This window comes from Rhinolophus sinicus, chromosome 18, assembly GCF_057876585.1.
Source record: "Rhinolophus sinicus isolate RSI-liver-muscle chromosome 18, RSI-T2T, whole genome shotgun sequence".
NCBI lineage: Eukaryota > Metazoa > Chordata > Mammalia > Chiroptera > Rhinolophidae > Rhinolophus > Rhinolophus sinicus.
Window position 1 is genome coordinate 117,770,011 of NC_142518.1, and position 15,210 is coordinate 117,785,220.

The 15,210-nt window shown below is 50.8% G+C and overlaps 1 protein-coding gene across 2 annotated transcripts in view; it reads left to right on the plus strand.

The window, feature by feature from the left end:
* Positions 1-15,210, plus strand: part of LOC109438476 (uncharacterized) — a 226,723-nt gene that overhangs the window by 186,123 nt on the left and 25,390 nt on the right. For both annotated transcript variants that reach the window (XM_088795022.1, XM_088795023.1), the window contains one exon: positions 7,720-7,807. In XM_088795022.1, the coding sequence (XP_088651148.1) occupies positions 7,720-7,807 (88 nt within the window). The remainder of the gene's footprint in view (positions 1-7,719; positions 7,808-15,210) is intronic.

Here is a 15,210-nt window from a genome sequence, read left to right on the forward strand (position 1 = left end):
ACCGTTTTCAGCTACAATCCCTGAAAAAGGAAAATCCACAGGGTGAGCCCCACACTTGCCCTCGCTCTCTGTCAGGGGTAATTTCCCAACTAAATGGAGAAGCCGTGGTCCAGGCAGAGCACGTATGGTGACCTGCACCAAGAAGCAGACAGTGGCCTCTGGGGGTAGCTCAGGGAGCTGGAAGCTGTGACAACATAAGTAAATAACAGGGCAGTGCCCAGAAGTCTGTGCAAGGGGCCCCAGGGGTGCTTCGCCTAATGCTGGGCTGCACATTCAAAGGGTGAGACAACACGAGCCTTACACGGAAGTGGCTACTGCAGGGATGCAGGGAAACAGAAAGAAGAGGTCACGATGTGGAGGGAGGTTCGAATGCCAGCCTGGTCAGGAGAAAGACTCCGTTCATTAAGAACTGGTTACTCTCCCCTGCACCCGCCTTTTAGTAAGAGGCATCAGAAAGGACGCAGTTTCAGGGTAATGACACCACCTAGAGTGAGCTCTTCTCTGGACCTGCCCTAACAAGCCCTGTAATGATGCACTGACAGGACTGTTGCGGGCGGTTTTGCTCTTACGAGTGAGGGGCCTGGAGACCCCTGAACATCCCACCACCTGCTCGAACAAAAGAAAGCAGCCTCACGGGTCAGGGCGGTAGGGCAGTGATTGAAGTATCCAGCAAGAACAAAGCAACAGTCTTTAGAGGAAGCAAATAGAACCCCAAGAATCTGCAAGTTCTTTACAATTTTCAGTCAAAAATTGCTAGACAAAGAATGAAAAAGAGAACAAAATATTGAAGAAGATAAAGCCCTAAGGGCTGTGAAACAACATATTTAACATACGAATAATTGGAGTCCCCGAAGTGGAAGAGAGTGAGAACAATACAAAAAACAGATGAAGAAATAATGTTAGAAATTTCCTGAAACTTATTAAGAAAAACATTGACTAATAGACCCACGAATTCCAGCAAAACTAAGCAGAATGAATGCAAAGAAAAGCACACCTAAGCACATCATATCAAATTGCTGAAGTCCAGAAATAACAAAACAATCTTGAAAGCAGCCAGAAAAAAGTGTATACACACACACACACACACACACACACACACACACACACAGATGTAAGAGTTAAAACAGCATTTCAGAAGACAGAGTGCGGGGAAATCTTCTAGTCCTCGCACGAGGCAGAGATTCTTAGAAACAGCAGAAATCCCGTGTCTATGGAGAAAAAGGCATTGACCTCAACAGGCTTCCAAAGGAAACCACACCTCATTATCCCTCGTGAACATAGCCATGAAAATTTTAACTAAAGGTTCGCAAGATGAATTCAGAAATACATGAAAATATAAAAAATATAAGAAAAATATAGAATGATCATATTGGTCAGGGTTCTCCAGAGAAACAGAACAATAAGATATATACAGTAGAAAGGAGTTTATTATGAGGGGTGGGCTGAGAGGTCCCAGGACCTGGTGTCTGCAGCTGGAGGCCCCAGGAAACTGGTACTTTAATTCCAGAGCAAAATTGAAGGGCTGAGCCCGCGGGCGTCAAAGGCATCAAGTCCTAATTCAAGCCCAAAGGCTGGACAAGCAGAGCACTGATGTCTGTAGGCAGGAGAGGATACCAGCTCAGGTGAGAGAACTTGCCCTTCCCCCCGATTCTGCCAGGACCCTCCGTGGAGTGGGGATGCCCACCCACATGGGTGGGGGCAGGTCTCTGTCTACTGATCAAAGCTCATCTCTTCTAGAAATACCTTCACAGACACACCCAGACACAGTGTCTTACCAGCTACCTGGGCGTCCCTCAGCCCAGCCAAGTGGGTACCAAGTACAGTTTATCCAAAGAATGCAATGCTGGTTCAACATTCAGAAGCCAATCAGTGTATTAACAGGTTAAAAAAACAAAGAACAAAAAATCCTATGATTATCACAATAGATGCAAAACAGAAAGTATTTGACAAAATATGACAACCATACATGATAAAAACCCTCAGCAAATTAGAAATAGAAGGGAACTTCCTCAGCCTTCCAAAGGGCATGTACAAAACAGAACACGACACAACACAACCAAAAAACCCCACAAATAGCATCGTAGTTAATGGTGAATAAACAGGTGCTTTCTCTTTTAATATCAGGAGCAAAGCAAGATTATTTTTACTCTCACCTTCGTATCCACAATTACAGTGAAGTCCTAGCCAGTGTAATAAGGCAAATAAATAAATAAAATCATACACATTGGAAATGAAAAGATAAAATTTTCTCTATCCAAAATTTCATGATTGTCTACTTAGAAAATCTTAAGGAAGCTACATAAAAGTTACTAGAACTCATAAGTGAGATAGCAAGATTACAGGACAACAGGTCAACAGAAAAACCTACTGTATTTGTACTAGAAATGAACAATTGAAAAGTGAAATTTAACAGATTGTTCACTTTACAGTAGTAAGAAAAAACATGAACTAAGTAGAAACCTAAACAAAGTATGTGCAATGTCGGTATCCTGAAAAGTACAAAACATTAATGAAAGAATCCAAGGAGACTTAAGTAAATGGAGAGAAATTCTCTGTTCATAGATTGGAAGACATGACGTCTTCCCGAACTGAAGATTCAGTGCAATTCACATCTAATCCCCAGCAGTATTTTTCGTGAAAATCAGCAAGTTGATTCTAAAATTTATGTCAGTAGAGGGAGGAAAAGCAAAGACAATCCAAGTATTTTCAAGAACATTGAGCAAGTTGAAGAACTTATACTTCCTGAGTTTAAAAATAAATAAAAATAATGTCCCAGTGATACAGGCAACGTGGGAGTCATGAAACCACTGGCCCCGAAAACCTCAGTGGGATGGGACACAGTGGGTCTACGCCTGTGTGCTCAGTCGATTTTCAGAAATGGTTCAAAAGAAATGCAGGGAAACATGATAGTTTTTTCAAGAAATGGTCCTGGAACAATTGGATGTCCTTATGCCAAAAGCTGAACCGTCCCCACCACATCAGAACGAGCTCACAATGGACTATACGCCTAAATATAAATTTTAAAACTATAATACTTTTAGACGGTGACACAGGTGAAAATTTTTGCATTCTTGTATTATTGAAATATTGCTTATAAATGACACCCAAAATTCAATTCATAAGAGAAAAATGATAAATTTGACTTCAATCATAATTTAATTTTTGTCCCTCTGCATACCACAAATGTAAAAAGGCAATACACAGACTGGTAGAAAATACTTATAAACCATATAGCTATCAAAGGGCTCATAGCTGAAAAATATGAAGAATTCTGAAAACTCAGTAATAAGAAGACAGAAACCCCATTTTAAAAAAAAGTTTAAGCAGGTTTAAGCAGGGGGCGGGCAACAGGTTTAAGCAGACATTTCACACACAAAAAAAAAGATATACATCATTAGCCATTGGGAAAAATCAAATTAAAACCATAATAAGATAATATTGTGTGCCTACTAGAATGTCTAAAATTAAAAAGACTAATCATGCCGAGTAGTAGGAAAGCTAGGAAACATGTAAACGTCTCATATGGTGCATGTGGGAATGCAAAATTGCGTAAACCTATTTAAGATGTGAGAACAATCTTAAATAGTTAACCGCACACCTACCATATGTTCCAGCTCTTCCTCTCCTAGGTGTTTACTCAAGAAAAATGGGAGCGTATGTCCACACAAGTACTTGTAAAAGAAAGTTTATAGCAGTGTGTTTACGATAGCCAAAGACTGGAAATAAATGTGCAAGTCAATTCATAAACAAATTGGGGTTCATCCACACAATGGCGTACTATTCTGTAAAAACAAATGACAAAATATCAGTGCGTGTGGAAACATAGGTGGTTCTCAAAATATTATGGTGAGTGAAAAATCCAGACAAAAGAGTTTTAATTGGAATTTCCCCAATGGTGCAGTTACAACCGTCACACTTTGCAGCCACTTTGGAGAAAGGTTTGGAGGTTTTTTTTATCGTGTTAAATACGCACTTCTATGTGAACTAGCAATTCCCAAGACAAATATGTTCACAAAAGTCCTTGTACGTCAGTGTTTCTCATAATAACCAAAACCTGGAAACAACCAAGTGCCCGTCGCGGGAACGCATTAGACATGGGACGCGTTGCACACGGTGCTTTTCAGCTTCTAAAGGAGTGAAGGACGGATTTGCACGATGACACAGACGAAACTCCAAAAAGATGTCAGACACACAGAAATAAGATTTCGGACAGGAATCAGGCCAGTGATGGCCCAGGATGTGAGGTCGGGAGACCTCAAAGGCTTGTAGCAAACGACCTGAGGTGACAGAAACATTCTGCACCGTCGTCGTTTTGCTGGCAGGGGAACCTGCAGGACCCACCCTAGTGTCTGGACCGCGCAGGCAGGCGCTCAGCACTGGACTTTCAGGACAGTGGAGCCTCAGGCCTGAAAGGTTCCGCCGTGTAAGTTCCAGTCGTGACCCGGTCCTTTGGTTCCTTGTGTGTGTGTGTGTGTGTGTGTGTGTGTGTGTGTAGTGGGGCACTTTGGTTCCAGGTGCAGCTGGAGGTCACAGGTCTCTCCTGCGTGCATGCTTCCGCTGGGTGACCTGCAGTTTGGGGCAGTTGTCTCTGAAAAGCATCTCAGCCTCTCATCACACGGGACAGGACTGCGTTGAGCTGGGTCTGCGGTTCCGATTCCACTGGGTCAGCCTGCTCTGGGGTGTTGGTGGTCATTCTGTAAGGGAGTCGGGTTGCAGAGAGAATTGAAGCCTCAGGGTGTTGGGGCCGGCGCCCCTCCCCCACCTCCGGGCACAGCCCTGGCTCCTGACCACGTGGCACGACTCCCCTCCTGGGCTGAGAGGACAATTGCAGGTCGCACGGGGGAAGGCCCAGTACAGAGCTGGCCCTGCCCGCGGTAGATGCTGACAGTTAGCTGACACCCCGGAAAGGGGGGTGGGCAGTCCCCGCCATCAAGGCGAGATTTTCAGCAGCTTTACCTGCTGATTTTATTCGTTGGGAATCCAGCTGATGGAGCCGCCCACTCTGAGATTTGACCCCCTGCACCTGCTCTGCCCTCTGGTAGGATGCTGAGCCCTCTTTCTTTTGGGTCATTAACTGCACCCTATGGATTCAGCTGCCTGGACTCTCTTCCCCATATGAGGAGGGGACTTTGGGGACTTTTGGGGAGCCCGTGTCATTGCAGATAGCAGAGTGACGTTGTGTATCAGCGAGAGTGTTGGCAGCTCATTGCTTCATCTTTATACTTTCCGTCCACTTGTTCAGCAAATACTAATGGGTGCTGCCTCCGTGCGAGGGACGACCCACCCTTCCCACAATCCCCGGCGGTCCCCTTGACCTCTGTTTTTAGCTCTCCTCTCAAATAGTGTTGAAACTTTTTAAGTGTCACTTCTCGACATCTGGAAGACACACGAAGCTCTTTCACTCATGAAATGTATCCCAGCGGCATGTCACTAGTATTTTCTAAAGGCCCTGCGGGTCCTAGTTTGATTTATCTTTTAAAGTCCTGGATCTTTTTCTCCTGTTTTCTTTCAGGCTGTGGGCACAGTGAGGGATCCCCAGGGCCAGGGCAGCTTTCCTTCCGTCCCTCCCTGCTCTTCCTTTTGTAATTCCGCTTGCAGACGTGCTACACACTTCTTGAAGGACTGGGATAATAACAAAACCGCTGATAATGCTAAAGATAGCTTTTAATGAACCTCGTTCCCAGGTACTGTTGGAAGCACTCTTGCCGGCGAGAGACCTTTTCAAGCTCCAAGAGTTTCACGTTGGGAGGCTTTTACAGGTTGGGAGGGTTGTTTAGAATTGGCTTAAAAAACACTTTCTTTGACAAGAGCAAAATCTCATTTGTTAAACTGGTTGCTTTTGTTTTTCCGGTTTTATTATTTAAAATAATCTGTATACTTTTCTTGGATGCAAAAAGAGCTGAGGCGCATTTCATTTTCTTTTGTTTTGTTTGTTTGTTTGTTTTCCTTTCTCCCACGGCTGTTGACAGCCTGTACTGCTGAGTACAGAAATGAAGGCTGTTTCCTTATTTAAAGCACTGAGCCTCTGAGGCAAGTGGGGGGGAGTCCGGTGGGTGGGCTCTGCTGGTCCCGCCAAGGCCGAGCCCACTGCACAGCCGCGCTCTGCTCAGGTCTGAGTGCCTGCCAGGGGCTCGCTGCTCGGACACAGTGACTAGTGAAGGGAGAAATGTCACCGTGCCCACTGTGGTAGCTGAGGATACCGAGGCACGCTCCTTCTGTCATCCTGGACTCAGCGAGCATTTGTGGACGACCTACTATGCGCCGGCCGTTATGCTGGGCTCTGGCAGTGCAGCAATGAACAAAACAGACGCAGCCCCGACCCAGAAGGAGCATACGTTTTTGTGGAGTGAGGCAGAATTCAAACGGTAACCACACGTTACATCTGACAGTTCTGAGTGCTGTGGGGAAAAAATAAAGCAGAAAAGTACATCGGGAGACTTGGGCTGTAGTTTCATGGAGAATGGTCAAGGAAGTGACAGCATTCGAGTGTAGACTTGAGGGAAGGGAGAGCTGCTGACATCTGGGGAGGGGAAGGGGTCTTGTTAGACAGAGGAAACCGTATCTGCAAAGGCCCTGGGGCCAGCGGCATGCTGAGCAACTGGAAGAACAGCAGAGACCAGAGCAGCTGGAGCGTGAGCAAGGCCTTCTGTGTGACGATGTTGGGAACCAATGGCCCAGTCACATGGGCTCTGGGGACTATGGTGAGGTTTGGGCTTTTATGGAGCGAGAGGGAGGCCTTGGGTTTGGCAGAGCAGCGGGGTGACCTGACCCCTACCTTGTACCCGGCACTTGCGCCTGTGCACACTGAAGCCTCTGCGTTTTCCCTTGTTCAGTCCTGCTCCCTCCCTCTCCCTCCTCACATGTCAGTGGAAGTGTCTGTGTGTGTCCCCCGAGATGAGACAGCCGCTCATGGAGGCTGGTCTCCTGAGTATACGCCTAGTTCTTACCCGTGTCAGCGCTTGGCACAGACGGCCAGAGTGCACCGTGTGTGCCCAGGGAGGGGAAGCATGGCTTTACAAAAAAAGACTTCAAAATAAGTTCTTTTTAGAGCACGGAGCCGAAAACAAGAAATACATAACCATGAAACATAAGCACAACTTACTTCCTCTCCACACACTCCCTTTAAGTATTTTCCACCTGCCGATGAGATTCAGATCAGTGGTCATCCCACTGGATCATTTTGTGTTTGTCCTTTTAAGTTTAATGGTGGGACATAGCCTTTCCCTCCATGTCTATAGATCTTGTGCGCTGCGTCTGTATGGAGCCGGCCACTGTGGCTTGGGGGTGTGCCGTCCGTCATGCACTTGACCGGCCCAGGGCTCGGCCAGCGGGAAGCCTTACCGGGTGTCCTTTTGCTAACACAAGGGGCTTGGCCATGGGCGTCTGCGCACGCCGCCTTGGACGCTGGTGCCGTTCCTCGGCCCACCTTCCCGGACGTGAGGTCGCTGGGTTGCAGGTGCCCACACCTTTCCGTTACTAGTCACAGTTTTCCCTTCATTTCCCAGTGGCTGCTGCAGTCCCCAATATGCGGTGGCTCCCAGTTTTGATTCTCCAGGCCGGGCACGTGAAATGGCCTTGAGTCGGGGCTAGCATCAAGGCTGAGGTCTAACGGTGCAGAGGTGACGTGCTGACAGCCCGCCCACTCTGTCAGATACGCACCCACAGCAGTTCCCATGCGGGCTTCACGCTGGCCTCACTAGCCTCTGTTCTCCTTCACAGAGTCACGGAGGAAACCAAGCCACACAGAAGCAGAGGCGACATCGGAGCCTGCTCCCGTCAGACTGTCCCTGAGGCCACCCTGCAGCCTGTGAGTAACGTGTCGTCTCCACCCTCAGGGTGCTCCAGACTGCACGGGAGCCCCTGCACATGTGACGTGGTGACAGTGGGTTGTACCAGATTCGCCAAAGGACCAGAGGCAGCACCCAGGGAGTCACAGTTAAACCTGTCATGGAGGCAGGACAGGTGACACTGGAGAGCGGGATTTCCCACATGCAGGGACGGTGACAGGCAGTTCAGAGGCCAGAGCACGGTGCAAAACCCCTGGGGGTGGGACCGCGTGGCACACATGAAGTGCCCGGAGAGCTGCCTGCTGAGGAGGCTGGGCTGGGCCGCAGCAGCCGGCACAGAGGCCGCGAGCGGTGTCGGGCACGTCACTGTGAGCCCACCACTGTCCACTTGACCGCCTGTGGGGACTGTGTGGGCAGGGTTTCGTTTCATGCCGTGTAGTTTGTTTTTAAATATGATTCTAGTCTAGTCTGTAACAATATGTTACATTCCCTTTAGTTTGCACTTGTCACCACACGCGTGTGTGGCTTCATTGTTTGCGTGTCTGTCCTGTAGTTTTCTCAGCTGGCTGTGCCTGTGTGGTGGTGATTGCGTCCTGGCTGTCCGTACGTTTAGGTGACGGCGTGAGGACAACCGTCCTGTGGTTACGGGATTCTAGCAGTGCGCCTGCCTGGTCGGTGCTTTTCTTCAGTCTCTGTGGATGGGACTGCAGTAGGTGATGGCGGGCTCGTTCGGGCTGAGGCTGTAAGTACTCGGTGAGCAGTCACGTCCTTTGAGCACAGACACTGAATGTTGCAGCTCACACAGCTCACTTGATACTCAGAACAGCCCCAGGCCCCATTTCCAAATGCCGCCCGGAGGGCTGCAAAGCACTGTGTTTATGGAAGAGAAGCCTGGATTTTTGTACCCGAACCTGCTGCAAGGGGCCTTTGCAGCCGAGAGGGTGTCCGTGTGTGGTGTGTGTGCGGGCGGGACAGCACGCCTCCCGCTTTCTGGAAGATTCTAGCAATTGTCCAAGAGCCTCAGCGTTTCATGAGTAAAGAGTCAGCGATCAGTTGGCTGCCAGGTCCTGCCCTTTCCCAGCTGGAAAACAGTGCTTCAGAGCCCAGAACGCAAGTGGATGGGTTAGTTTAACTTGCTAAACGCTGGTTCATGAGGCTGTGCATTCAAATTTTATAATATGGAAAATTATTTCTTAAGTTACTGGAATAGCAACTTCAATAGGACTAATTCTCCTAGTTCCAAACAATCACAGGTCACCATGGCAACACACATCAGCAGTGCACAATGAGTGAGACATGGGGGGGGGGGGCTGTTGACCCGAGTCCCCCCACCCCCCACCACCACTTAGGGCACTTGTGAAGGGGCAGCGTCGGGGCTCTGGGCCTGGGTCGGTGCTTGTGCCCAAGAGGGCGCAGTCAGGCTGGGAAGCAGGGTTTCCTCTGGCTCCCGTCCTCGTCCCCAGGGGACTAACCAGTGAGGTTTGGAGAAAATGCCTGCTCTGTCCCGCAATCCCAGGGCATGCTGTGGGGATGGAGCGGCATTGGCAGGGCGTCCAGACCTTTACTGGGTGCCCAGTGCCGCTCCTTTGAGGTGGGGCGCAGGCTGAGAACTCACTCGGAGGGCTTTTCAGTGTGGATCGGCCAGCGGGCTGAGGAGAAGACCAAGGGGCGCCAATCCCCTCCCCGCTGGGTGTTGCCTGGATTGAGGTGAGATGGGGAGGGTTCCTGTGGACACAGGTTCTGTTTTCACGAAGGGCCGGCCGCGTGCCAGAGCTGCTGTCTGGGTCGGAATGCTGGCCCCGCACTTTCCGACCTGGGAAAGTTTACTTCTGACACCTGTTCTAACCACCTGTGAAATAGCTGTGTGGGTGTCAGTGTGTGTGAGTGTGTGGCCAAGTGTCTCCAAGTTTGAGAAGCTGGAAACCCAGATTTTGTTTCTGGTACTCAATTTGTTCACCCCACATGGGTTTGTTGACTTGTGTCACAGCCTCAAGTGACGTCTGTGGCCGGTTTGCACAGTGAAGGGGCTGAGAAGGTAGAGGAAGCAGGCACCGAGGACGTGTCCTTGCTCGAGCGTGAGGGGAGGGCAGACTTTCTAGGGGCTTTCTCTCTATTCAGAGGCCGCGGGAAGCTCTGTCCTGCCCCAGGGTTGGTGGGAGAGGATAATGACCCCCAGCTGCTGTAACAGACCCCCCGACAGCTCCATGGCCTGACCCATGAGTTCATTTCCAGCTCGCGCACGTCTCAGTCCAGTGCAGGTCAGTAGAGGTGGGGCTCCTTCGGGGCTTTGGGTGCTGCCAGGCTCAGGCATCGTCACCACATGGTTCCAAGGGGCTGCGCTGGTAGGTGACTCAGGGAGGGGCCAGACCCGGGGAGAGTGGACATCGTTTCCAGCCGTGCGACTGGCCCGGGACGTAGCCACCGGGCACTGTCCAGCCACATGCGTGCGCAGAGAAGAGGGGCCTCGGCCTTGGTCAGCACGAGCACTTCCTGCGCTGACTCTGCTCTGCCGGCCGCTCGGCCCCTGGCCGTCAGCTGCCCCCTCACACACCTCCCTGGCGCCCCTGTCTGCAGCAGGCGGTGGCCACCTCGGCCCATCTACTCGTAGTGCTCGGCACCTGGGGCGCCTGGGTCCTGGGGGGCAGGTGTGGGCTGAGAAGGGGGACCAGCGGTTCCCCTGCGTGAATTAACATGCTGACCCTAGAAGATGGGCTGCTGCGCAGTTGAAAACAGCTGATTGTGTTAGAGTGGGTTTTAACAGCTCCGCACCGAAGTGTGTCTCTAAACCATGGGAAATACAAGTTGAGATAAAAAGTCAAATCCACGGCTAAAAAGAGCACAGGTAAGCCGCCCAAGAGGCTAATTCACTTGCCCTGTTGTTGCTGAAAGTTTGAACTTCCTGGTGGTCCTGGAAGTGTGACAAAACCGACTGTCATTGTCCCACGTCTGCTACCCGGCCGGCCTTAGCACAGACCAGCACCTAAGTCAGGGAGCTCACATGCTCAAGCCGTGACCCGGAACAGCCCCCATGCCACCCCAGAGGTCCGTGTGCGTGTGCGTCCGTGGTTACAGTTACATACACACAGATAGACACTGTCTGTATTGCTCAGGCATAATGTTTAACGCTGTGAATGGCTCTGTGACATGTTGTGTCCTAGCCCAGTCTAGCCTGGTCTGTCCCGTCCTATCCTGTCTCATTTTATTCTTCTTATTGCAACTTGCAGCCTACTGAAATGATTTCGTCACCTGCTACTGGGTTGCAACGCACAGGTTGAAAATCAGGGACTGGATGTGGAGGGGAGGGGCCCACACGCAGCGCTTTACAAGTTTCTGTTCAGTAACGCACGGTGAATGCGTGGCTTTCATTCAGTCCAGTCATGTCGTGTGCTCTGCGATTACATGTAATTATGTGTGCCAGGCCCACCTCTCACGGGGGGTGTGGGGGGAGGTGTGGGGACCCTAACAGCCAGGAGCCACGGGCGCGCAGATTAAAGCCACAGGTCCTCCCGTGAAAAGCATGCTGAGGAGGCACCAGAAAAGGGTGTAAAGTTCAAAGAGGGCTGGTCCCCTGCGTGGGGCTCGGGGACCTCCAGATGAGAGCAGGCAGGGGTGGGAGAGGCAGGATGAGGCCAGGGTGACGAGGGCCCCCTGGGGCTGGACGGCGCATGAATCCAGGCTTCTCTGGCCCGGAGGCTGTGCTGCCGTTGTTTTGGTTTGTTTCCTCTGTGTTACCTGAGGTTCCTGTTGTGAAGAGGCAACCACCGCCTCCCAGGGCTGTCGTGAGCGGTGACGGTGTGTGTCTGAGCTGGGGGGAAGTTTCTAGCAGCTCCCACCAGCCATAAGTATGGAGGCGGCTTTCTTTTTTGCTGAAACCTCTTTTTCCTTTTTCGTCCTTTAGGGGCATCGCTGTTCGTATTTTTACTTCCAGCTGTCTAGATGGTATTTCAACCTTTTTTATATTTTTCTAAGTTGTGTATTTCATGTGGACTTTCTAGGGCACAATACCCTAGAAATTGTGTAGTATGGAAAAAAAATCAGATCTTAACCTTCTGCTTCAGGAATATAGGGGCACGAGGACTAGGGGGGGCTGAGCACATGGACTTGCAGTATGGAGAGAAGGCCGCTGCGTCCGCTGAGCCCCCTGATTTTAGACGAGGGCGTGTGGGCGCCGACGAATGGGCAGCAGCTTGCGTGGCTGTGATTCCAGTCTTTCGTGCTTTTTCTTCAATAGCAATTACTTGGAATGCTTAAATATCCAATTTCCTGAGATTTGTATTGTTCAATTTTCTTGCAGCGTGGTCCTTCGTTCCCCCAGGCTGAGCTGCTGAAGCACTGAGGTGTGGGTTCTGGCCACCGGGGGCTCAGGTTCAATGCGGGAATGCTTTATGGCTCTGAATGTCTGGAATATTCCATGACAAATGCCACTAGAGATTAGAGACTCAGATCTTTCCCCCAGCACTCAGACAGAATTGGAAAAAGAAAAAAATTAAAGACAGGTTTAATTAACCTGCCAAGAAGGAAAAAAATCGGAATGTGTGTGTGTGTGAGGTGAAGAGCAAATGTGATGATCAAAGAGCTTGGAAGGGGGCGGTTTCAGAGGAAACATTTCACATTCAGCCGACCAGTATCACCGAGTCGCCGTCTCCGCAGAAACACTGATCTAATTATTCTGGTTTTGGGGTCCCTGCGGGAGAAAGCACTCTGGTGGGCCGTGGTGGCTGGCCCGGCGCTGTCCCATGACATGTCCTCCCCGGAGGGGGTCCAGGCAGGGGTTGGGCAGCAAGGCAGTGCAGGGGAGGCTACAGGCAGACGGGATTTGAAGAACACCCAGGTGAAAGGGCAGTGTGAGCGTGGGGCGGTGTGGTGAGCGGAGGTGACCACGGGACTGGTGTGTCACCGACACAGGGACTGCACTGCTCACCCACCCTGGATCCAGATGGGGCTACACCAGTGGCCTGAGAGGCAGTGATGTCCCCACTGGTCAGGTTGGCGACACAGGGCCTCCCTCCACACCCTCTGTGCTTCCTGGTCGCCTGGGCCGTGGGGATGGAGCAGGACTGGCCTGGGGGGGGGGAACACAGCATGTGCGGGGGCCGAGCTGCCTCCTGAATGGCTGCGTGTAGAACCCGCCCTGGGACTCGGCCTGGGACGCGCCCCTCAGAGTCGCCCCACGCCGGGCTGAGAGGGCTACACCTCCTGTTGCCCGCCTCCCTCAGTCGCTAGCTGTCCCTGCCTGCCGTGGAAGGGCACCACCTGAGGTGAGGTCAGCAAGATGTGGAAAGAGCTGGTAGATGAAACCTGCCTGCCGACCGCCCTTCCCGCAGCTGGGCACCAAGCTCCTGCTTGGAACGCGTCCGTGCAGCCATCTCAGTGTCCACCCACGTGGCCACTGCCTGGGAACAAACTCGAGAATGGACACTAGTGAATGAGTGCAGTGTGGGACAGAAATTCATTTGCTGAACACCTGCTGGGCTCGGCCGTGAAGGATACAAGGTGCCTCACCAATTTTTGAGAAAGAAATAAGCAAGTATAGAAATAAAAAAGGAGATTTCAGGAATGGAAATCACTACGCAGCTATCCCAGTGGAACAGGGAGTGACTGGGAGTGATGTCAGCTGGGGTGTGCAGGGAGGGCTTCCCTGAGGAGGTGGTGTTTGCACTGAGAGCAGAATAAGGGATGAGGAACCGCATTCCCGCCAGAGGGAACAGCATGTGCAGAGGATAGGAACAGAGAGAAGCCATCGTGACTGGAGGTTTTCAGGCAGAAAGGAGACGTAAACCAAATAGTCAGATTGTGTAGTATTTAGCACAGAGCTCAGGACTCTCTAAACGTGACTGAAGCCATCATAACTATTACAACAAGGGGGTGACAACTATTTTAATCAAAATTCTAATAAACCTGCTATGTTTTCATGGTGAAATTATTTCTGGAACTGTGTTTTCAAACCTGTTTAACTCTTGGATCAATTTTCTGTACAGTATAGTTAAACTGCTTCCAGTATTTTTCTATTTTTATTTTACTGAAATTATTTTTGTATGAATCAATTTCACAGCAAAGATTTAGCTCTTATTATAGTTCCAAACTCGGGGACAAGAATGACACAGGAACTTAGTCATGGCCAGGCCAGTCCTTTATCCACAAGCAGGGGATTTATCTTCATGCAGAACCCAGCACCCCATAGAAAGAGTTCTTCATTCCCTGCTATGCCCTGACCCATTTCTCCTTGAAATTCTTTATGCTGTTTTCCTGATCTGTTTGGTTTCTTCTTGGGTTTCACGTAAGTCAAGAGTCTTTGTGTTTTAAAGGAAATAAAGCCAACTCGAAATAGCTTCCTGAAAGTTGCAGTGCATTAGTTTATAAATGGCTTCAGGTGCGGCTGGATCCAGGCACTGACACAGTGTTCTGCACCGTCAGTATCACCCTGTTTCTCTGCGACAGGCTCTGTTGATCGTCATCTTGACCAGTCACTCCATGGCCTGAGTGGGGTGGCCCACAGCAGCCCCGGCGCCATCTGACCTGCCACCTTGCAGCTGCAGAGAGCAGAAAACCCGTCCTATTTCCGTCCTTCCTGGCAAACATCCCGCACTGATTCTAGTTTGGGTCAGATGCTCACCCTTGAACCAATTATTTAGCCAAAGGGAGGGGAGGCTCTGATTGGCTAGTCCACCCCTCCTTGTATCAATTTAAAACTGAGAAGTTATTTCCCGATAAGAAAGTCAAGCTAGTAATAGCGGAATAAAAGGAAACCAGCGCTGGCGTGACCACCGTGGTTCCTGAGCCCGTGACACCTTTTCTGCTTGCAGCCCCATGTTATGTCTTCAGCTCTGGCTCACCCGTGGCCTCTGGGTGGCCGTCTTCCTGGAGCTCCAGCTTCCTCTCCCCTGGCCCAGCGTGGCCTTTGCCCTCTAACCCTAGCGGGGGACCTCGTCACTGGACTCCCCGAGCCCCAGGCACAGGACCTGGACGGCAGAAACCTACAGATGGAGCTGATTGCCCGAGTCCTGGTTGGAGGACAGCTTCTCTGGCTGCACCCCTGCACTTCAGGCTGTGGAGCCCATGCTTAATTCAGAGGCTAGAATCCATTAAAAGCCAAAGCAAGAAGCAGAAAAAGAAATCCCCTCATTAAATCTGTGTTCAGTGGGGTGTGCACATAATTCATCCCAACAGCATCAAATATGAATGCCCCAGAGTCGGGGAAGTGGAGCGGGGGCCAGTCTGAGCCCAGACAGGGAGATGCTGGCAGAGCAGCCTTCCTTGCAAAGACTGTTTGCGAGCCTGGCACCGCGGTGCTCCCCACAGGTACCCAAGATGAGGGCGTCCCCACCAACCTCTCTGTGGGTGCAGGGGCGACCCCTCTGAGCTGGTGGCCTGGCACCGGGCCGCCGGAGCCTGATGGGTATGGGATGAAGGTGCCCTGGGCAGC